We start from the raw sequence: 24,779 nt of genomic DNA on the forward strand, positions 1-24,779 counted from the left end.
CATGCCTATAATCCCAGCTACTTGGGAGGCTGAGGCATGAGCATTGCTTGAACCCAGGAGGCAGAGATTGTAGTGAGCCAAGATCATGCCACTGCACTCCAGTCTGGGTGACCGAGCAAGACTCTGTCTCAAAAAAAAGAGAAAAAAAATCTATATTGATGTTCTTAGCTCTTCCTTCATATTTATGAGTCTCACTGTCTTTTCAAATGTAAAAGAAAATGAGTCTTCATAAAATGAATTATTAAAATTATGCCGAAGTAAAACTGAGAACTAATTTGAGATTTAAAGAATAAACAAACAATATAGAACTCCCCTACACTGTTGTATAAATAAGCACAGATATCTGCATTAAAGAATTTTAGAACTCTTGCCTAAGTTCCTTAGTTCCACAGCTTGAATAAATATACACATTTCTGGCTGGGCTCAGTGGCTCACGCCTGTAATCCCAGCACTTTGGGAGGCTGAGGTGGGCAGATCACCTGAGGTCAGGAGTTCAAGACCAGCCTGACCAATATGATGAAACCCCGTCTCTACTAAAAATACAAAAATTAGCCGGGTATGGTGGCATGCGCCTGTAATCCCAGTTACTCGGGAGGCTGAGACAGGAGAATCACTTGAACCCAGGAGGCGGAGGTTGCAGTGAGCAGAGATCGCGCCATTGCATCCAGCCTGGGCAACAAGAGTGAAACTCCATCTCAGAAAAAAAGAAAGAAAGAAAGAAGAAATAATACACATTTCTATATTATATTTCATCATGGGGCTGTACATTAAACTTTATCTTTTCTTTTAGGACAAGTGTTATAAATTCATACGATCAGTAAATGACAGGCATTTATCTTAAAGTAGGATATATGTGGCATTATGCTCTAAATTATTTTTATAAATCTTGTTTAGCCTTTTCGGGTTCATAAACTTAGAATTCTGAGATTTACACTTGGCTTCAGCAAGCAATGATTTGAATTTGTTTGGAATAAACTTGAACTATGGGTTTCATTGGGAAGGGATTGTGGCATCAAAAAAATCACAGAATTTTGGTACCAGAAAGCTAAATGTTTATGTTTTATTGACTCATTATTGGTAACACCCCAAATGTATTCTTGTTGCTCATAAAGTTTTATTTGTTGTGGATTTTTAAAGGAAATTTTTTTAGGGAAGGGACTGTGGGCATATGCAGGGAGATACTACTAATTTCAAATATATAATTATTTTTTGATATGCCTAAAAGTTTTTTAAATTATTGCTTTTATTTATTTTTTAATAGATAAAGGAAGCAGCAGACATCATTCAGAAGTTGCACCTAATTGCCCAAGAGTTACCTTTTGATAGGCAAGTTCATTTCTCAAGAGCTAATTTGAATGTATGGTATAATTTATAAAATAAAATTGTGTCTTTTCCTGTATGATTTTCTTTGCCCATTAATTGAACAGGAATTTATTGAGCATTTGCTGGTTCATTTACTTGCTAGTTTATTCACTTTGTACAAGATGCAGTATAAAATAGTTTATTGAAAAAATACAGTTTCTTCTTAATATCTAAATTTAATGATAGGCCTTGAAATAATTTCAATCCCTATCTTCTGAAAAAAATTTGATGAAAGAGAATTTTGAAATCGACTGAGGTAAAATTTGGATTTTCATATTTTGGACTTTGAGAACCAGGTAGGGGATAGAGAGAACACTTTTCCTATTTCTTGATGAAGGTTCTTAGGCTTTTGGAGGCGTTGGACACCTTTGAAAAGCTGATGAACGCTATCACCTTTCTTCAGGAAATTAAGATACACACAGATTATTGTATACAATTTCATGGAGTTTTAGACTCTAGCCTATTCACAGAACTCTTCCTAGGGACTACAGGTTAAGAACCCTTTTTTTAAAAAATGCAAGTCCCCAGAGCCATTACTAAGTTAGATTTCATCCTAAAATAAACTATCCGCTGAGAATGAAATTTTTTCATGATTTCTTCTAATGTATGGAATGTCAGACTCTTTAATAAACTGTTGGTAAAATAGTTCTTCCTCCCTGTGAATATTTGTAAGAAATATGATTTACTATATTACAAATGATACATAGTAATAGACGTATAATGTGTTATTTTTGTTGATACTTGAAGATCTTCAGGAACAGATAAAATACGGATATATTGCTATACTTAAAGCTTAACCATTATCTCCCAAACATGTAATGAATTTCCCCTAAAAATGTATCTGTTTTATTCTCAACTCTGATTATCGTGAAGAATTAGCAATAATGATCATCTATCATTCTTAATAATAATCTGGTAGTTGCCCAGCATTATGATTTAACTTACTGTAATAATTTTTAAAGTCACTCACCAAAACTTCTCTTTAACTTTATCTCATTTTAGAATTGGACTATTTACTTCAATGGGTAAAATGTCTAGCTCAAAATAGGCTCATAATAATTATTGACTGCATCCCCCTACCTTGTCTTCGTTATATTTTTCCACTCCAGAGCACACATGCATATATACATATATATATGTGAATATGTGTGTGTCTGTGTCTGTGTGTGTGTGTGTGTGTGTGTATCTATCTCTAATTAGGATATATATTCAACTCCAAGGCTTGGTGAAGATCCTAAAACGAAACCATAAGAGAAGTATGTACCTGAGTGGTGGTGAATATGAGTGTGTGTGTGTGTGTGTGTGTGTGTGTGTGTGTGTGTGTGTGTGTATGTATATGGAGTTGAATATATATCCTAGATTCAATTTTTTCACACAGATTAATATGGCCTTATATGTGATGTGATCTACTGTGACTTTGATACATCATTTTTGTGTAACACTCTAGATTTTTATTTCCTTCTTCATTTGTCTTTGGCATCTCTTTTGCCAGCCACTCTCCTCTCTCTTCAAACAATTGCACATGATCTTAAAACATTTCTTTTTCATGCTATGCATTTCACTTAGATATTTGAGATTTGAAAAAATTCTACCGTGGTATTTTAGTTTTTTAATTTGTAAAGATTGAATGACTACTCTGCTAGGCACATTGCTGGGTCTTTTTATTATTTGTCATTACTGTATCATTATCATATATTATTTGATCATCTTTTTCTTTTGAATAATAATGATGGAACTTTATTTTTAAAAATATCAACCATGGGAATGGGGAGGGAGACAAATAATCAAGTGTATTTAAAATGCCAGCAAATAAAAGTAAGAACAGTAAGTCAGTTTTGGGACTGGCTGGGTTGTTGTTAGTGTCTTATGCAGAGCAGTTGATTCTTTAAAAAGAGAATTGATTTTCAATGTGAATTTCCTAAATGAGAACCCGCTACCTACCTACATTAAGTTTTATCACCTGGCATGCTTCCTATCAGTATTCTCTCCTCTGATTTTGTCTTTTTTCTTTTTACAATAACATTTTAACTTTATAATGGTTTTGGATTTACAGAAAAGTTGCAAAGATAGTACAGATGGTTCTCATATCCCCTGCACCCAGTTTCCCCTTTGGTTAGCATCTTACATTGCCATAGGATGTTTGTCAAAACTAACGAACCTCATCGTTGGTTTTTGTCTTTCAGATTTTCAGAAGTTAAATCCAAAATTGCAAGTAAGTGATGTATTTATTTTACCTTTTTTTAATAAGTAAAAAAACTAGTTGTGTAAAAATAAAACAAACAGCAAAAGGAGAAAAAGCAGGAATAATGTCATCTTCCTACCCTAGTAGGCCACTGCATAGAAGATCCCTGAGTTTGATTTCTCTTCCCTGAAAACAACCATTACCAGTTTTTTGGATATTCTTGCAGAATAATCTATGGATATACAAGCATAAGACAAATTCTATATATTTGTGTTTGTACGTATGTATGTGTGTGTATAGATATTTATATGTACTTCTATCCTCATTTATTTTTAAATAATTGCTACCATACTGTGTAAATAGCTTTATACCTTGCATTTTTAATTTAATAGTGCATTTTGGAAATTGTGTGCTTTCCATACATCTATCTCTGAATAAGATTCTCTTTTTTTTTTAAGATTATGTAAGCATTTCAGTATCTATTTAACTCCTTACATGATTAGTTTGGTTCTTGCCAGTCTTGGATTTTGTTTTAGGTTATATCATTCTAGGTTTTTGAAAAGACCACTAAATTTGCAGATTCCCTGGTAGCCGGGGTCACTATTTAGAGTAGGCCACTGCACAGAAGATTCAAAGTTTCATCTATAGTCCCAAAAAGTCTTAGAATAAGGATGACACAGCTAGTTAGACTTCCTGGGAATATTTTTGATCATGACAAATTAGTCTGAAGTTCAGGTGTTCATTAAGAACCATACTAGCCTCAAGAATATAGTGAATAGGGCCGGACATGGTGGCTCACACCGGTAATCCCAGCACTTTGGGAGGCTGAGGCGGGTGGATCGCCTGAGGTCAGGAGTTCAAGACCAGCCTGGCCAACATGGTGAAACCCCGTCTCTACTAAAAATACAAAAATTAGCCAGGTGTGGTAACGGGTGTCTGTAATCCTAGCTACTCAGGAGGCTGCAGCAGGAGAATCGCTTGAACCCAGCAGGTGGAGGTTGCAGTGAGCCAAGATCACGCCACTGCACTTTGACTGGGTGACAGAGAGAAACTCTGTCACAAAAAGAAAATGAAAAAAATATAAATACTGCATATTATCAAGATGAGATTTGGTGTTCAGTCATCAGTCCACTATTGTTCAAGGTAGAGGCATCAGAACTCTAGTAAAGAGTTCTGTAGTCCTCTTCATCCTTTCCATGTGTAGGATTTTTCATGTGCGTTGCTATCAGAAATAGCATCTGGAGGATTTTTTCCAGTCAGCTACTGGTTTAAGTAACAATGGCATATGACAGTCAGACTCTGGAAACTCACTAGTTTTGCCAGTTTGGAAGTTTTTTGTCTTGAAAATATAGATTTATATGGCACAGTATATTACAGGGGCTAGGTTCACTGCCTATAGTCTCATTTGCTTTTGTAATTCCTTCAAAAGAAAGCTATATTCATAGTCATTATATTTGTAAATAATGTAGATACTCTTAAATAACGCGGATGCCTTGTATGCCTCAGTGTAGCTGAATGACTTTATTTTTAGGTAAATACCATGATTTAGAATGCCAGCTGATTCAGGAGTTTACCAGTGCTCAAAGAAGAGGTGAAATCTCCAGAATGAGAGAAGTAGCAGCAGTTTTACTTCATTTTAAGGTAAATAGTAAGAATTAAAAATGAATAGTGTTCGAGGCTATGGAAATTGTGTAAGTTCTATATATTATAGTCTCTGATTTCCCCCATTATTATATAACTATATCACAGTGATAATTTTCATTGTTTTGAGTAATTTGTACATTTGGTACTCTGTAAATGGTATTAAATGTTATATATTTAATATTTAAGGTTTTATATTCAATATTAATATTGAATTAAAATTAATTGATCAATTAAATATTGATGAATTTTTATACTTTGATAAAATCATATTGTCTGCTTTTTTGCTTTCACATATTATGATATAGGTGAAAAGAAAGAAAACTCGACTGTAAATATCTGGTAGGATATAGGAACCAGAGAGTAGATGGAACATGACTAGTAAGAGACTTAAATCCAGGGGACCTCAGGATGTAATACAAAAGAATTTTGTATTACGGAATTGTTTTCCTAGAATTTGAACTGGGGAGAGAATCCCTGTGTAGGAGTATATTTCTGCAAAGAAAGTGCTTAAAGAAATGGTTCTTCCTTCAATCTGTTTCTTTGATTTGTATCAGATTAGGGAAAGGGAAGCTATTTGTTGGACTTTTCATTTTGGTAAAATCTGAATGAGTATTGAGAATGGCTCTTGAGACAGTAGTGCACTTTATATTGCTTTCCTTACTGGTTTTTATGTATGATTTATTAATAGGCAAAAATCTCATTATGGTGAGCTTAATGACAAATTAGTTTGTTTTAAACACATTTTATTAAAATATATTCAGTTTAAAAAGTGAATTTCCAAACTGCCAGCTGAATACAACTGTCCAGATTCTTGCAAGTAAAACCAAATGCTAGAGAAAGGCCAGGCGCAGTGGCTTACTCCTGTAATCCCAGTACTTTGGGAGGCCGAGGCGGGTGGATCAGTTTAGCTCAGGAGTTCGAGATCAGCCTAGGCAACATGGTGAAACCCCATCTCTACAGAAAATACAAAAATTAGCCAGAGGGGAGGCATGCGCCTGTAGTCCCAGCTACTCAGGAGGCTGCAGCAGGAGGATCACTTGAGCCTGGGAGGCAGAGGTTGTAGTGAGCCAAGATCACACCATTGTACTCCAGCCTGGGTGACAGAAGTGAAATCCTGTCTCAAAAAAAAAAAAAAGAAATATATATATATATACACACACACATATATATGTATATATACACACACTTTTTAATATATATATTTTTATATGTATATAAAACGCATACATATATATATATGTAAAACCTTTTTCCAAGACCTTGACTCTCTGTGTGTGTGTGTGTTTGTGTGTATGCGTTGGGTAGGTAGATGTGAGTGGGTATGTTTTGGAGTTGAAGGAGATGGCTAGATGATCATAGGACAAAAATTACTCCAAAGAACTCAGTTACATATTCATCTTTCTTGTTTTAGTCTAAAGTTCAACAAGGATATGTACCAACTGATAAATTTTATCATAGAAAGTGACTAGGGAGACAATATCTTTATCAAGTTATTGGTTTTCTTCAGTTAATTTTATTTAAGTTCAACAGGTGTTGCTGTTGGCCATTTACTGGTAAATAGACATAGCTTTATGACATATAACACTTCTTTTATTGAAATAATAGTTACTATAATTGAACCAGAATAATAACAACTGTGTTTCTTCCTTGTAGGGTTATTCCCATTGTGTTGATGTTTATATAAAGCAGTGCCAGGAGGTAACATAACAGTACACTTTACTGGATATTATTTTATGCTAATTGGTGTTTTAAAATCATTTAGAAATTATATGTTCACTGTGTAAAATGCCTCTGCTGTTTAGGGTGCTTATTTGAGAAATGATATATTTGAAGATGCTGCAATACTCTGTCAACGAGTGAACAAACAAGTTGGAGATATCTTCAGTAATCCAGAAACAGTCCTGGCTAAACTTATTCAAAATGTATTTGAAATCAAACTACAGGTAATTTTAAATAGTAACAAATTAAATAGTTCTTAAGGCAATATGTAATTTTTTTCCTACATTTTAAAAGTATTTTTAAAATTTAGCTTACTTATGTAATGACCTTAGAAATAGTAATCTAGTTAAGGAGAAAGGAATCCTCATGCTTTTTAAAAAATGTTTTGTTATTCACCAAGAAGAAAGTGCTAATCAATAAGTATCATCAGAGAACATGCTTGAAATTTGTGTAGTATTCGTAGTAGTAGTATAATATATTGTGGTAAGATAGCCTTGAAGATTTTTCTTTTTTTTGTTCCCTGCCTTCACCAATAGATGTCATTTGTGAAACTGAACAAGAATTACAAGAGCAGTCTGTAGAATTTTTAATAATATGGTACTAACATGAAAAGGGAAAACACAGAAATTTAATTTACCTCCATATCACTGTACTTTCAGATAACATTTCCTAAGCTATGTTTACAACTGGATTAAACAACATTCAATAAATGTTTGCTTTTTTTTTTTTTTTAACACAATTCAGGAATTTTGAGAGTGTTGTCATTCTCTAGAAGAGGGGGATGTAATCTACAGGATTTCACACGTTTACTGTCTAAGAAACCCTGTTTTGGAGTACAGCATTTCACACATTTGCTGTCTAAGAAACCCTGTTTTGGAGTAATGCCTATAGATGTCTGGAGGAACACTAGTGTTACCTGGAACACAGTTTGGGAAATGCTGCTTTAAGGAATTGACTCTACTGTTTGTACTCTCAGTTTTGTTTTTTTGATGTACCTCACAGAGCAGAATAGGCCAATTTAAAAGAAAACGTATTTCTAAATTCTTAATACTTATTCCTAAGACTGATACCGATCCTCTACAGGTAAATACGAGAAGCGGTAAAATGTAAAAACCTGTTTTAAAATATTTTATGATTGGTCTGTTTTCTGTACATTGCCTTTTTGATTGGATTGTAAGTCAGAAAGGTTCAAAACTGTAGAGTGAATTTTAAAAGAAAAAATATCTTGAGAAGTTATAGAATTTAATATTTACCTAATTAACAGAATATTAACCTTTTTCTTTTAGAGTTTTGTGAAAGAGCAGTTAGAAGAATGTAGGAAGTCTGATGCAGAGCAATATCTCAAAAATCTCTATGATCTCTATACAAGGTAAGTTTTTAAGGATTAGAGAATAATAGATAACAGATTTTTTTTAATTTTTTTGATAGAAAATGAGGAAGTATTCAGGTATTTTTGAATAAGTTTGTCACCAGTTTACCTTTTAGCATTAAATGCTTAGCTGTATAGACTAGTTATCATACAAGACTGTATTGTACAACATTCTTAATACATTAATTTGAGGAATTGGATGTTATGCTTTATCTTTTCTCTAAGCATTAGTGTAATTACATTTATCTGCAGTCAAAACTTTAGAAACTGCAAAAGGAAGTGATGTAATCTTAACAAATGACAATTTCAGCTTTAAATCTTATGTAGGAATTTGTCTTGTGCTTTTGTAAATGTCAGTGTTACTCTTAGAGATTGTCTCAGAAGCTTCATTCATATGGAGTTTTGTGGGTTTTTTTTTTTTCCTTGACTTTTCCCAACCCTATTACTCTTCTTCAGTGTCTTCATTTTGGGAGAAGGTTTTTCCAAAGTTACCGTAATGAGGAAGTCCATCTCAACAACAACACTGTTATGACCCTGTCTTCAGCAATGGGAAATAGAAAATTAGAGGGAAAGTCCACAAGGACAAAACAAAAGAGGGTGAACAGACAGTAGATCTCTCAGTACTCTGTTTTGGGTCCCAGGTGATGAATGGCATTAGACATACTTCAGGCAAATCTGCCACTGTTGCCATTTCTAGACTAGTTCATTGCCTCACAAGTTCTTTTCCTAGGAATTTATAACAGTTCTCAAAACCATAAAGTTGTTCGTAATATTTCACTGTACTTTATGTGTAACCCTGTAGAGTTGATCTGTACATCATAAGTACTCTCCCAGAGTTTAAGAAATGGTGGCTTAACATAAGTCATTAAAGTCACATTGTAAAAATTTGTATTCCTTAATATTGTTACTATACCTAAAACATATATTAATCTTTTTCTCCCCTTTTTCATGAAAAGAACCACCAATCTTTCCAGCAAGCTGATGGAGTTTAATTTAGGTACTGATAAACAGACTTTCTTGTCTAAGCTTATCAAATCCATTTTCATTTCCTATTTGGAGAACTACATTGAGGTAGAGACTGGTTATTTGAAAAGCAGAAGTGCTATGATCCTACAGCGCTATTATGATTCGAAAAACCATCAAAAGAGATCCATTGGCACAGGAGGGTGAGTACTTTTGTTAAATACTACTGTTAAAACTGAAGACATTAATAACTTCATTTTATTTGGGCAAATTATCAAATGTTGACTATCATTAGAATTTTCTATGAAGAGTTCTTTTAATCCAGATTGTTATATTATTCATCAAATTTTGCTCTTAAACCACGTGTTGAAATGACTTAACATAACATGATTGAAATGTAGGCCGGGAGTGGTAACTCACGCCTGTAATCCCAGCACTTTGGGGGGCCGAGGTGGGCTGATCACCTGAGTTCTGGAGTTCGAGACCAGCCTGGCCAACGTGGTGAAACCCCATCTCTACTAAAAACACAAAAATTAGCTGGGCATGGTGGCAAACACCTGTAATCCCAGCCATTCGGGAGGCTGAAGCAAGAGAATCACTTGAACCTGGGAGGCAGAGGTTGCAGTGAGCCTAGATTGCAGCACTGCACTCCAGCCTGGGCGACACAGCAAGACTCTGTGTCAAAAAAAAAAAAAAGTAAAGCAGATATTTGTCAATTAAAAAATAATGTTTTAAAACTATCGAGCAGAACACTAGTAATATAAAAAGTTCCATACTTTCTTTCATTTTTTTTTTTTCTAGATAGAATAAGTTCGAGGTTATTGATCAGGAAATACATCTTTTTTTTGTTACTGTTGCAGGTGTGAAAAAAATAGAAAATAGTTTGCAATTTAAGTACCTTGAATTGATGAGTTTTGTTCAGAGACTTTAGCATAAAAAACTATTAAATTAATACCTTAATGCCTACAATTATTAACAGACTAGAAGAAGATAACTTGCTCCAAGAATAGTTGACATCTCAGCTGCCAGGCTTTAACTGCCTGGAACCCAGATTCTAAAAAGAGACAGAATGACTTTGGTGGACTCAAAGTCCAGAATCCCCACACATATATATTGAAACCGGTTTCTTATTTCCCATTTTGTTGTGTATTAAATAATGATTAGAGAGAGTTAAAATTATTAGTAAGAGGTAATACCCGAAAGGTAGTAGCAAGGAAGGGAAGAGAAAAACTAATGAATAATAGGAATTTGTGTGTGTGTGTGTGTTTATGGTAGTCTGGAGTTGCATATCCTAGGAGCAAAAAAAGTCTAACCTTCCAAAGATACCCCATGTAAGTGTTTCAGGTGACCCTCAGTAATTAAGAATAGCTAAATTATATTTAATATGTCTTCTTTAATATGAATAAATGTGCATAATCTTAAAATGACTATATTTTAAAATTGTTAAACTTTTAAAGTTTTCTTTTTAAACAGGACTATTTAGTTATTTAGAATGCTAACCTATTTGGAATAGCTCACTTTCTAAGGAAACCCAACAAGTTTTACTATTGAGTTAGGATTGTAAGGTTGAATTGTAAAGCGACTTCAGACATTAGAAGTCCAAATCTACTCATTTATCAGATGAAAATCTTCCGTTTAGAGATCAAGGCTAACTTCATTTCACAAAACTGGTTGTTGGAATTAGAAATTAGGTCTGTTGGCTATTGGTCCATTTTTGTTGCTGTTGTTGATATATACTAAGTTTGGAAGTACTCGAAGTTGAAATCTAAGTAAAATGTTTTCTTTTTTTCATTTGTCTTTATGATGTACTAGTATTCAAGATTTGAAGGAAAGAATTAGACAACGTACCAACTTACCACTTGGGCCAAGTATCGATACTCATGGGGAAACTTTTCTATCCCAAGAAGTGGTGGTTAATCTTTTACAAGAAACCAAACAAGCCTTTGAAAGATGTCATAGGGTAAGAGTGATTGTAAATTTATTTTACGTTTACAGTTGTTCCTTGATATCTGTGGGAAGTTGATTCCAAAACCTCCGAGGATACCAAAATCATGGATGCTCAAGTCTGTTACATAAAGTGTTTAGTATTTGCATATATCCTATGCACATCCTCCTTTATACTTTAATTCATCTCTAGATTACTTATAATTATTTGTATATATTATTACATTACCTAGTGCAATGTAAATCTCCGTAAATAGTTGTAACTTCAGTGTTTAGGGAATGATGACAGTACATATTCAGTACAGATGCAACCATTCTCTTTTTTTTTTTTTTTTGAATATTTTTAATCTGTGGCTGGTTGAATCTGCTGATGTAGAACCCACAGATACAGAACTTACAGATAGAGAGAATTGACTATATATTTGTGTATTTTAAGTTTTACCTTGTTTTACTAAGATATAAATATACTCTCTGATTAGGAACAACTATTTTTTGTAATAAAAGATAGGATTTTTGTTTTGGAGAACAATAATTTTAAAATTAGGAATAAATGTGAATATAGCTTTAAATTAAAGTTGAGCAAATCAAATTTTTGTTATGTAAGATTAAATGAAGATGTGAAAGGGACAGTTAGACTTTTCTCATGAAATGGTGCATCAGGGAAAGAACAATGTTTTAAGAGCATCAACATCAAAGGGAAAGAATGAAGATTTGACTCCATTAAAACTTAGATTTTCCTTTCTAATAAACACAGTTTAGCACAATAAACAGAAAAGTCAGAGTGATAAAGTATTTGTAAATGATACTACTAGCAAAAGATTGTATGAAACAAATAATAGTAGCTAATAATTTTATAGTACATAATATGTTCCAGACACTCTTCTTTTTTTTTTTTTTATTATACTTTAAGTTCTGGGTTACATGTGTAGAACATGCAGGTTTGTTACATAGGTATACACGTGCCATGGTGGTTTGCTGCACCCATCAACCCCTCATCTACATTAGGTATTTCTCCTAATGCTATTCCTCCCTTAGCCCCCCATCCCCCAACAGGCCCCAGTGTGTGATGTTCCCCTCCCTGTGTCCGTGTGTTCTCATTGTTCAACTCCCACTTCTGAGTGAAAACATGCGGTGTTTGATTTTCTGTTCCTTTGTTAGTTTGCTGAGAATAATGGTTTCCAGCTTCATTCATGTCCCTGCAAAGGACATGAACTCATCCTTTTTGATGGCTGCACAGTATTCCATGGTATATATGTGCCACATTTTCTTTATCCAGTCTATCATTGATGGGCATTTGGGTTGGTTCCAAGTCTTCACTATTGTGAATAGTGCTGCAGTAAACATAACGTGTGCATGTGTCTTAATAGTAGAATGATTTGTAATCCTTTGGGTATATACCCAGTAATGAGATTGCTGGGTCAAATGGTAATTCTGGTTCTAGATCCTTGAGGAATCACCACATTGTCTTCCACAATGGTTGAACTAATTTACACTCCCACCAACAGTGTAGAAGCATTCCTATTTCTCCACATCCTCTCCAGCATTTGTTGTTTCCTGATTTTTTAATGATTGCCATTCTAACTGGCGTGAGATGGTATCTCATTGTGGTTTTGATTTGCATTTCTCTAATGACCAGTGATGATGAGCTTTTTTTCATGTTTGTTAACTGCATAAATGTCTTCTTTTGAGAAGTGCCAGACACTTTTCTAAGCATTTTAAGTGTGTGTGTGTGTGTGTGTATGTATATATATCTTGTTTGTATGTAGTTTACATACGTATATGTATATATATACATATACGTATGTAAACTTATTTCATCATATAACCACCCTGTGAGGTTATTTTTCAGATAAAGAACTGAGATACATGGCTTTTAAGTAGTGGATTGAGAGTTGAGTCAGTCTTATTTATGTTGATGTATATAATCTGTATTTATACTGAGACAGTAAATTATACATGTGAATATAAATCAATAGAAAACAAGTCAAAGAATACACATATGCAGTTTACAAAAAAGAAAATGTTAATCACTAGTACAATACTCAGTCTCACTAATAGGAAAATGCAACTTAGAATAAGAGAATTACCATCCCATTTTCATTAGGTTGGGATAAATTAAGAAGTGTGATGACCAAGTGTTGTTAAGGAAGTGGAGCAATAGCAGTTGTCACACACCGCCAATGGGAGTGAAATTGGTATGGTTATTTTGAGGATTAATTTGGCAGTTTCTTAGAGAAACTCATAGGTTCATGTGATATGTGTAACATCATAACAGCATTTCTTGTCATGTGGAAAAATTAAAAGCAAACTTTCAGTATCCACCAAAAAGAGAATTGTTAAACTGGTGTTGTTCATACAGTAGAAAACTATACAACAATTTAAATGAGTGAAGTAGAGTTACATGTGTCAACATGAATAAATCTCAAAAATACTTAGTATTGATATGACTGAATCATATGGTTTTTTTTTTTTTTTTTAGGAAGCTGTCAAACTAATAGTGTGTAGTGATATTTGATTATAGTTTTAGTTTTCATCTTCCTAATGCAATGATGATTCATGTTGAGCATCTTTTCATGTGCTTATTTGCCGTCAATATATACTCTCTGGTGAAGTGTTCAGATCTTTTGTGCATTTTTAAATCAATCGTGTGTTTTCTTATTTTTTGAGCACTCTATATTGTTACAATTTATCAGATATGATTTGCACATTTTTTTTCTGCCTGTGGCTTGTCTTTTTATTCTCATCAGTATTTCTAAGGATAGACGTTCTTAATTTTGATGACATCCAATTTAATAATACTTTTCTGTTCTGGATGGTGATTTTGGTGTCATATATAAGAAATCTTTGCCTAACCAAAGGTTACAAAGTTTTCCTCCTGTGTTTTCTTCTAGCAGTTTTATAGTTTGAGGCTCTATGTTAAGATGTATAATCAATTTTGAGTTAAGTTATACAGTATTGTGGATCAAAGTTCATAATTTTACAGTTAGGCATCCAGTTGTTTCAATTTCGTTTATTGAAAAGGCTATCCTTTCCCCACTGAATTACTCTAGAACCTTTGTCAAAAATCAGTGGACCATTTATATGTGGGTCTGTTTCTGGACTCTTGTGTTCCACTGGTCTGTCTTTATGCCTGTACTATACTGTCTTAATTGCTGTAACTTTATAATAAGTCTTGAATTGGGTAGTGTAAGTCCTAAGTCCTCTAACATTTTTATATAAATAATTTTGTATTATGTCTTATAATGGCTTGTCTGTTTCAGAAAAAGTCTGAGATTTTGATTGGAATTACGTTGACTCTGTAGTTCTATTTGGGGAGAATTGACATATTTTGATCCCATTATAGCATATGTAAATGGTCTTTTTAAGATTTATATTTAATTTCTAGTTTAACTTAGTTGTTAGTATATAGAAATACAATTGATTTCTATATGTTGCTCTTATATCCTGTGTGAACGGAAAATAAATCTCTGGACCCCCAAATCACTAAGCCAAAGGGAAAACTCAAGCTGGAAAATGCATCAGGCAAACCTGCCTCCCATTTTATTCTTAAATAAGATAGAAATTCCTTGTGGGCCTCAAGATCTTTCCCCTAAAACGGTTTTATTGAATTTCACCTTGGCAATGTAAATTGATAGCTTATCTTCACAGTTGCAGGACAAAGGAGAGAACGCAAGTCATCCCTCAGCTCACCTGAGACAAATGCATATCTGATTGCTTCCTCTGTCCTATTGTTTATGTAAAAATGTAGATTCACTGAGCTAGATTAAGGCATAAGTGATTATTCCTCTACCCACCTCTGACATGCAAATTGTATATTCAGTGAAAGGGTGATCAAAGACTCGAAAGAATACAACTGTTTGTCTCTTATCTACCTGTAACTTGGAAGCACCTTCTCACCCCTTGAAGTTGTCCCGCCTTTCCGGACAGAACCAGTGTACCTATTGTACCTATTGATTGATGTCTCATGTCTCCCTAAAATGTGTAAAACCAAGCTGTGCCCCTACCAACTTAGATGGGCACGTGTTGGCAGGACCTCCTGAGACTGTGTCATAGGAATGTGCTTAACCTTAGCAAAATAAACTTTCTAAATTGATTGAGACTTGTCTCAGATACTTTTGGGTTTAGACCTGCAACCTAACTAAATTCACTTATTAGTTCTATTTGCCTTTTTTTTTTTTTGTGGATTCCACTGGCTTTTCTGTATAGATTATTATATTATCAGCCCATAAATACAGTTTTACTTATGTTTTCCAATATAGATGTCTTTTATTTGTTCTTTTGCCTTATTGCACTGGCCAGACTTCTAGTACAATGCTGAATAGAAGTCGTGAGAGTGAACACTTTGCATTATTTCTGGTCTTAAGAATAAATCGTTTAGTCTTTCACTATTAAGTATGATACTAATTGGGTTTTTCATAGATGTTGTTTTTCAGATTGAGAAAATTATTTTATCCTACTTAGCTGAGTGGTTCTATGAGGATTAGATGTTAGATGTTGTGCAAAACTTTTTTATTCTGTTAATATGGTAAATTATAGTGATTGATTTTCAAATGTTGGCCTTGCATTCCTTCTTTGATAAACTCCAATTGGTCACCAATTGACCTTTGACCTTTTGTCATATATTGTTGGATTAGGTTTGCTAAACTTTTGTAAAGAATTTTAACATCTGTGTTCATGAGGGATATTGGCCTTTTTTTTTTTCTTTTTTTTTTTTTTTGGAGACGGAGTCTCACTCTGACACCCAGGCTGGAGTGCAGTGGCACAATCTCAGCTCACTGCAACCTCCGCCTCCTGAGTCCAAGCGATTCTCCTTCCTCAGCCTCCCAAGTAGCTGGACTACAGGCACCTGCCACCATACCTGGCTGAGTTTTGTATTTTTAGTAGAGACAGGGTTTTGCCATGTTGGCCAGGGTGGTCTTGAACCTCTGACCTCAGGTGATCCGCCCGCCTCGGCTTCCCAAAGTGCTGAGATTACAGGTGTGAGCCACCGTGCCCAGCTTTTTTTCCTTTTTATGTCTTTGTCTGGTTTTAGTATCAGGGTGTTGGCCTCATAGGATGTTTTGGGAAATATTTCCACCACCCCTCCCATTTTCTGAAAGAGTTTGCGTAGAATTGGTATTCTTTCTTTCTTTCTTTGGTAAAATTCACAAGTGAAGTCATTTGGGCCTGAATTGTTTTGTGTGTGAGGATTTTAAACTACAAATTCAACTTCTTTAGTAGATACAGAACAATTCAGGTTATCCACTTCTTTTTAAGTCCACTTTGGTAGTTTGTATGTTTTAAGCATTTGTGTAGTTCACGTAAGTTGTTGAATTTATTGGAATAAAATTATATTCATGATATTTTCTTATCCTTTTAATATCTGTAGAATTTGTAGTGATGTCACCACTTTCCTAATATTAGTAATTTGTGTCATTTTTTTTATCTGATCCATCTGGCTAGAGGTTTATTCATTTTACTGATTTATTTCCTCCCAAAGAACCAGCTTTTGGTTTCATTAATTTTTCCCTGTTGTTTTTCTGTTTTATATTCATCAGTTTCTACTCTTTATTACTTCTGTTATTCTGCTTATTTGGGTTTTATCCCCACCCTGACCCCAACCCCCCTGTTTTTTTAGTTTTCTAAGGTGGAAGCTGAGGTCATTGATTTGAGAACTTTCTTCTTTCCTAATCTAATGCGAGTGTTTTGTCTTACAAATTTCCCTGTAAATACTATTTTAGCTGCATCCCCAGAATTTTTGTATGTTGTGTTTTATTTTTATTCAGTTCAAATCCTTTTAATTTTGCTTTTGATTTGTTTTGGCCCAAACGTGATTTAGAAATATGTTATTTAGTTTCCAGATATTTAGGAATTTGTTAGATGTCTGTTACTGATTTTAAATTTGATTCCATTGTAGTCAGAGGATGTACTTTGTATGATGTGAACCCATTTTAAATTTATTAAGACTTCTGTTTTTTTTAGCCCAGAATATGGTCCAGTTTTTTTGTATGCACTTGAAAAAATACATATATGCTGATGTTGTTGGATGGAGTATTGTATAAATGTCAGTTAGGCTTAGTTGATTATGTTGTTCAAGTCTTCTATATCCTTACCAATTTTCCATCTGCCTCTTCTGTCTATTACTCATGGATGTTTGGATGTAAATAGGAGGAGTGTAAGAATGTCTTGTGAAGAAGGTAAGAGCATTTTTTGAGCATCAGTGATTAGAGGAGGAGGGTGAATATTGGAATAGAGAGACTGATGAGGGAGGGGTAAAGGTTGGGGTAGTATTAATAAGACCAGGAAGGAAGCTGAGTAATACCAATTCAATATTTATAATCAGTGAGAATTCAAAGGGGGTTATAGAATTCCTATCAACTTCTAATTTAATACATCAGATAATAAATATTAACCCCAAGAGGACACATGAATGAAGACTACAAATAGGTTTGACGGAAGCAGAAATCAATGTATAAATAATATAGAAAGCAATTATAAGAAGTCAAGAGTAATTTTCTGACTGTTAAAAAAGGATTTTATTTTCCCAGCATAACTAATAATTATTTTACTAAATTGCTAGTTTAACAGCAACAGCAGCACCAAAATGAATATTGTAAGCTCACTATGTGCAAATACTGTGCTAAAAACACTTTATGCTTATTTTCGTATTTTATTCTCACCCCAAGGCTAGAATGTAAGTACTGTTAATACTATTCCCATCTTACAAATGAAGAAATTGAGGCATGGTGGGGTTAAATAACATCTCAAAGGTTCACTTAATCAGAAAATGATAAAACCATTATTTGAGCCAGTCATATTTTATGGTGCATCCGTTATTAATTTCTCCATCTCCACTCCCCAGTAAAACAAAGAATTCTTTTTGTTCTGAGTTTTACTAGACTGTTCTTTGCTCAGTCAGTGGCTCTCAAACGTCTTTGGCCCACAGTAAGAAATGCATTTTACATGTTAGTTCTGCATATATATATATGTGTGTATATATATGTGTGGGGGGTATACATTTTATGAAAGTATACTTGGATTTCACTAATGGATTGCAATCCAACTTTGAAAAACATTGCTCTAAGTCTAGAGAGTTGTAGACAAACATGGAGCATTGTAATTGTGTGCGTGTGTGTTTGTGCATGCGCACACAATATGGGGGGAGCTGTGAGTTATTTTGAATACCTGAAACACTGACTACATCTTATAAAAAATTGATTGCTTAAAAAAAATTGGCATTTTCAGAAGGTAGACTTGAGGAATGATGTTGTTTGGTTTTTGTTTTTAAGCTCTCTGATCCTTCTGACTTACCAAGGAATGCCTTCAGAATTTTTACCATTCTTGTGGAATTTTTATGTATTGAGCATATTGATTATGCTTTGGAAACAGGACTTGCTGGTAAGTATATTTGTGTTACACTTGTGTTAAATTCTTTTGATCCTGCTTGGTTAAACTATATGCATAATGTTGTTTTGCGTATAATCATCTCTGTGTGTCAAATTCAGTTCAGTGCAATGAAGTTTGAGTTTTTATAATGCAAGGATTTGCCAGGTGCTGAAAGCTATACAGAATGGTTGTCTCATATTGTTTACATATGGCATAATAAAATAATAAGCTACATAAGTCACTACAATGTATGACACAATGTCTTACAATGCTGTAAGTTAGAAAATGTCGAGGAACAAAATGAAGGCGAAAACAATTCTGATTGGGGAATTGAGTAATGTAAGACTTAGAAAGAGAAGTATTAAAAACTAAGTCTGGAAAAAAGTAGATTCAAATTAAAATTCTTAATTTGCTTGTGGTCTTTTGGTCTTAGTAGTTAGTATTAGTAGCATAATAATGACCAGAGTCCTGTCTCATTAATTCAGTTGTCTACTTCACCTGTTCAATGGTCATCTCAAACTTAACATATCCCAAATTAAACTCTTTATCTTCCCTCTAAACCTGTTCCTTTCCCATTCTTCCCATGTCATTAAAAGGCATTACCAATATGCATGATTATTGTATGTCAGTTTTTTAAAAGGCATTACCATTTACCACTTGCTCAAGCCCCAACAAAACCCAGGAGTTCCTCAGTTCCTCTTTTTCAGAAATCCTGATAGCCAATCCATCAGCAAATCCTGTCAATATACTTCCAGGCATAAGTCAAATTCATATACTTTTCTCCATCTTCACTGATGCCACCCTAATTTAAACACCATTATCTCTGTCTACTTGTAACTGGTCTCCCTGTGTACATTCTTGCCTCTCCACATTACTGACTTCATGTAATAGCTAGTTTAATTATTTCCTTATTTAAAACTCTGTAGTGGTTTCCTATTACTCTTAAGGGGAAAACAACAGCAAACTCTAGAGAAGCATGACTTTTTATCTGGCCTGGTATGTATTCATTATCTCTCATTGCATTTCTTCTCACTGCCCACTCTGACCCTTATTGTTTTTCCTTGCTTAGTCTCTTTGCACTTGGTGTTTTCCTGTCCTCAGAATCCTTTTGCCTCAGCTTTTCTCATGGCTGGCTTTTCAATCATCTGATCTCAACTAAGATGTTATGTTCTCAGAGAGGCCTTTGCTGATCACCCTAGCTAAAGTAGCCCTCTTCTCCCAGCCCAGTTATCCTCATTATCTTATCATTGCATTAACTTTTTTTATAGCACTTATCACAATGAAATTTTTATCTGTTAATGTCTGCCTCCACTCATCAGAATTCATTCATTTAGCACGTGCTTATTAAATGCCTACTCCTGCACTTGTGGAGTTTACATTCTTATGGAGAAGATAGACAAATGATTAGAAAGTGCAATGAAGAAAAATAAAACTGAGTAAGGGATTAAAAATTTTTAAAAAGTGTGTATATATAATAATTGTGATATGCCCTTATTTTTATTTTTATTTTTGAGACAGAATCTCGCTCTGTCACCCAGGCTGGAGTGCAGGGGCACATTCATGGCTCATGGCAACTTTGAACTCCTGGGCTCAAGCAATACTCCTGCCTCAGCCTCCTGAGTAGCTATAACTACAGGTGCATGCCACTGCACCCAGCTAATTTTTTCTTTTTTTGTAGAGATGGGGTCTTGCTTTGTTGCCTAGGCTGTTCTTGAACTCTTGGCTCCAAGTGATCCTCCCTCCTCAGCCTCCCAAGAATTTTTTGTTTTGATTTAAACTATTTTCCTAAAGGTTTCTTTTCCTACTAACTTATGCCGCTGCTGGACTGTTTGTGTGTGTCAGTTTTTCTGTAATTATTGAATATTCTTTAAAAATTTTAATTTTGTGGTTAAAAACATACATTGTAGCTGAGTTCTGATGCCTATAAAGAAAAAAAGTACATCAATATTGCCTTAATTTTTATGTCTTTCATTAATAACAATGATTCATATTTTCTACATATGTATTGATTTTGTGTTTTTCTCTTGTAAAGTTCATTTGTTATTTGAGCCTTCAATTTCTTACCAGTTGGTAATCTTGTCCTATAAAGAACTCTAGGTGTCAAGCCTGTATTTTCTTATTAGCTATGCATATTTTCTTTAGTGTCTTAAGTCTTTTACTTTTAGCTAGAAACATAAACATCTAGGACCTTCGAGTTCATCTGTTATTCTTTACAAAAAGGAGGAAATGGAAATCCAGAGAGGTCAGCTGACATTTTGAGGTCAGAATACGGAGTGGCTTGATTCGCTTTTTTTATTTTATTCTGAATAAATTCCAGAATAAAATCAGGAATGTAATCTGTAGATAGTGAGGACATTTTGAGTATTTTTGAGGAAATAGTGTAGAGCACAGTAAGTGAAATGTGTCAGTTTAGGGATATTACTATGGCAGCAGTATCTAGGATAAAAGGTAAAGAGACTTGAATGAGGAAAACCAATGAGAAAATTATTCGAACTATTATCAGAGATAAAGAGGCCTGGTTATAAGAAATATGTGGAGGTGTATTCATGGCTCACGTGAATCATCAAGGCTAAGTAGATGGTGAACATTGGGCATAAAAATAACTTTGGATGAGTTTTACCTAGTATAAGCTTAAGCTTGATTTTCCTCTTCTGTCCACAGAAGTCATTATTGATGTATTAAAACAGCAGTTTCATTTATTTTATGTTATAGATTAAAAAACTACATTCTTTTTTTCTGTTGCCAAGATGAAGTTCTTCAAGGATGATTCTAACATATGTATGCTTTCCGGTTTTAGGAATTCCCTCTTCAGATTCTAGGAATGCAAATCTTTATTTTTTGGACGTTGTGCAACAGGCCAATACTATTTTTCATCTTTTTGACAAACAGTTTAATGATCACCTTATGCCACTAATAAGGTTAGTCAAATTATCTGATTTTCATTGATATTTCAGTGACTATTAATAGCATTCTACATAATCTACATATATTTTCATTAAATTTAAAAAATACATTTTCACAAAAATGTCAAACTGGACAAGTGGAATGACATAAAAATATAAAAGTTCTTAGGAAATAAAACATTAGATATTGTTTCTTCCTGCATTTCTGTTTTCTCTTTCCACTATATTATTAATTTTGGTGTATTTCAAAAGATTTAATCTGTCACAAACCTAAAACTGAAATCTCATGTGAAAGAGGACCTCCAGCTTAGTGAAACTCAGCAAATTTGACATATTTTAAAAGATCTGATAGACAAAGTCCATATACCCACTTGTTATAATGTAAAGGTACATACAAAAAATTTTGTGAGATTAATAGGACAGATTTTAATGAGGCATTAAGTAAGGTTTGGTTTATATCTTCATATCAATTTATGTGAACTTATAAAGCATTTGAGAAATAAGATGGTGTATATGTGAACATGCTTTACAAAATTATCTCTTTAGCACTGTTATGTAAGAGGAAAAATATTCATATAAAATTTTTTGACATTTTGTTGTAAACAGTGATATGCCAAGACTAGTCCAGAAACAGTCTCAAAGATAACAGTCGCTTGTAATCCCTGAATCATACTTTGAAAGGAAATTTACTTTTTAAGAGCTGTTATGCCACAAAGCAGAGAATTCACACAATTATTAGGGTTGCCTATTTCTTAATATTTTAAATGTTTTGACATTCTGATAGCATTCAGAAGGCAAATATGGTTGTCTGGTTTTTAAAAATACAGCTGGATTGGCTGTTACCCTCCAAATTTTATAGTATGATTTACTGTATTCTTAAAACTCTGGTGATGATAGTCTATAACTTTTCTTGGTATTACACTAGAGAATTGTTTATAAAGAAAACCAAATAATTCCAAAATTTTAAAGTCACATTTATATTCTTGAGAGATGTCTCCTCAGAGATCAAAGTAACAAATTTAAGTGGTCCTCTTCCTTCCCTTTTAATCGGTTGTTTTTAGTCTATTATAATGAATTGGGCATAGTGAATGCTAAATAATTACTTTCCTTCTTATATGCTTCTTGGATTTGTTAACAATATTAATGTGTGTATATGGATGTATTTATAAATGTATATAATGTAATACACATGGGTGTATGAAAAACTTTTAGAAAATATTAGACTATTAATATAATTCTTTTTCCCTTTTAAATATACAATAGCTCTTCTCCTAAGTTATCTGAATGCCTTCAGAAGAAAAAAGAAATAATTGAACAAATGGAGATGAAATTGGATACTGGCATTGATAGGCAAGTTGTTGGTTTTATCTCTTGCATTTTTTTAAATTATAAAAACACCATATTATAGCAGCATGAAAATACTTTGTAGAGAAGAAAAATATTTATCTTAATTCCACCATATTGCTACAACATTTGCTTTTATTTTTACATATTGCCTTCATCCTTATTAGAATGTTGTTTTTATTGCATCTTGAAGTTTTTTACTTTGGCCTATCTTGGCATTTAACATGCCTTCCTCACTAAGCTTAATCGTTTCTAGCTTTTGATTTAAAGTGAGAAATATGTGATGTTTTTCAGTTGAACACTTAGAGGCCATTGTAGGATTATTGATTGTCCTAGTTTCAGTGTTACTGTGTTTCAAGGTATAGGGAGGCCCAAGGAGAGGCAGAGAGACAGGGAAACAGCCATTAACTGGAGCAGTCAGAACACACAGTACATTTGTCAATTAGGTGCACTGTCTTATGTGGGTGTGGTTTGTGGTACCCCAATACAATTAAAATAGTAACATCAAAGATCACTGATCATAGATCACCATAACAGATTTAGCAGTAATGAAAAAGTTTGAAATATTATAAGAATTACCAAAATGTGACACAGAAACACAAAGTGAGCACAGGCTGTTGGAAAAGTGGCACTGATAGACTTGCGTTGCCACAAGCCTGCAACTTGTAAAAAAAAAAAACAAACAAAACAAACCACAGTATCTGTGAAACCAATCAAACAAAGCAGAATAAAACAAGGTATGCCTGGATATTCAGAAATGGGGTTGTTGGATCATATAGTAGCTCTGTTTTTAAGTTTCTGAGGAATTTCCATACTTTTCCATAATGACTGTACCAATTTACATCCCCATCAACAGTGTACAAATGTCATCTTTTATCTGCACTCTTGACAACGCTTGTTATCTATTGCCTTTTTGAAAAGAGCCATCCTAACAGGTGTGAAGTGATAACTGATTGCATTTTCCTGATGACTAGTGATGTTGAGCACCTTTTCATATACCTGTTAGCCATCTGTATGTCTTCTTTCAAAAATTTTTATTCAGGTTCTTTGCTTTTAATCATTGGATCATTTATTTTTTTGCTATTGAGTTGTTTGAGTTCCTTGTATGTTTGGTGTTGAACACCTCTGAGATGTATGGTTTACAAATATTTCCTTCCATTTCATAGGCTGTTGATTGTTTTCTTTGCTGTGCAGAAACTCTTTAGTTTGATGCAGTCTCATTTGTCTTTGTTTCTGTTGCCTGTGCTTTTGAGGCCATATCCAAAAGGTCATTGCCAACACCAATGTCAAGAAACTTTTTTCTTATGTTTTCTTCTGCTAGTTTTATAGTTGTGGGTCTTACATTAAATTTAATCCATTTTGAGTTGATTTTTTTTGTGTAGAGTATAAGATAAAGGTGTCATTTCATTTTCCTGTGTGTAGATATCCAGTTTTCTAGCATCATTTATTGAGGAGACTATCCTTTCCCTATTGTGTATTCTTGGCACTGTTGTTAAAGAGCAGTTGACCATAAATGGATGGATTTATTTCTGGGCTCTGTATCATGTTCCATTGGGCTGTGTATCTGTTTTTATGCCAGTACCATACTGCATTAATTACTGTTGCTGTATAATATATTTTCTAACCAAGAAGTACGATGCTTCCAGTTTTGTTCTTTCTCAAAATTGCTTTGGCTATTCAGGATTTTTTCTGGTTACATAAGAATTTTACTGTTTTTTTTTCCTATTTCTGTGAAAAATGCTATTGGAATTTTGATTGGGAATGCATTGAATTGCTTTGAGTAGTATGGACAGGTTGACAATATTCATTCTTTCAAGCCCTAAACACGAGATATGTTTCCATTTACTTGTTTCTTTTGGCAATGTTCTATAGTTTTCAGTGTATAAGTCTTTTACTTGCTTGGTTAATTCCTAAATATTTTATTCTTTTTCATGCTATTGTTAATGGGATTTTTTTTTCTTTCTTTTTTGGATAGTTTGCTGAT

The 24,779-nt window shown here is 33.7% G+C and overlaps 1 protein-coding gene across 8 annotated transcripts in view; it reads left to right on the forward strand.

The window, feature by feature from the left end:
• The window catches only part of EXOC5 (exocyst complex component 5), a 115,115-nt gene that overhangs the window by 26,363 nt on the left and 63,973 nt on the right, over positions 1–24,779 (forward strand). For all 8 annotated transcript variants that reach the window (XR_009210165.1, XR_009210166.1, XR_009210163.1 and 5 more), the window contains 11 exons: positions 1,262–1,326; positions 3,546–3,574; positions 5,076–5,185; positions 6,842–6,886; positions 6,991–7,131; positions 8,194–8,276; positions 9,233–9,442; positions 11,052–11,199; positions 18,452–18,560; positions 21,346–21,466; positions 22,715–22,801. Coding sequence is in view for 2 of the 8 variants with exons in the window: in XM_032134970.2 (XP_031990861.1) it covers positions 1,262–1,326; positions 3,546–3,574; positions 5,076–5,185; positions 6,842–6,886; positions 6,991–7,131; positions 8,194–8,276; positions 9,233–9,442; positions 11,052–11,199; positions 18,452–18,560; positions 21,346–21,466; positions 22,715–22,801 (1,148 nt within the window). In the remaining 6 variants the exon portion in view is untranslated. The remainder of the gene's footprint in view (positions 1–1,261; positions 1,327–3,545; positions 3,575–5,075; positions 5,186–6,841; positions 6,887–6,990; positions 7,132–8,193; positions 8,277–9,232; positions 9,443–11,051; positions 11,200–18,451; positions 18,561–21,345; positions 21,467–22,714; positions 22,802–24,779) is intronic.

This window comes from Hylobates moloch, unplaced genomic scaffold, assembly GCF_009828535.3.
Source record: "Hylobates moloch isolate HMO894 unplaced genomic scaffold, HMol_V3 SCAFFOLD_16, whole genome shotgun sequence".
NCBI classification, from domain to species: Eukaryota; Metazoa; Chordata; class Mammalia; order Primates; family Hylobatidae; genus Hylobates; species Hylobates moloch.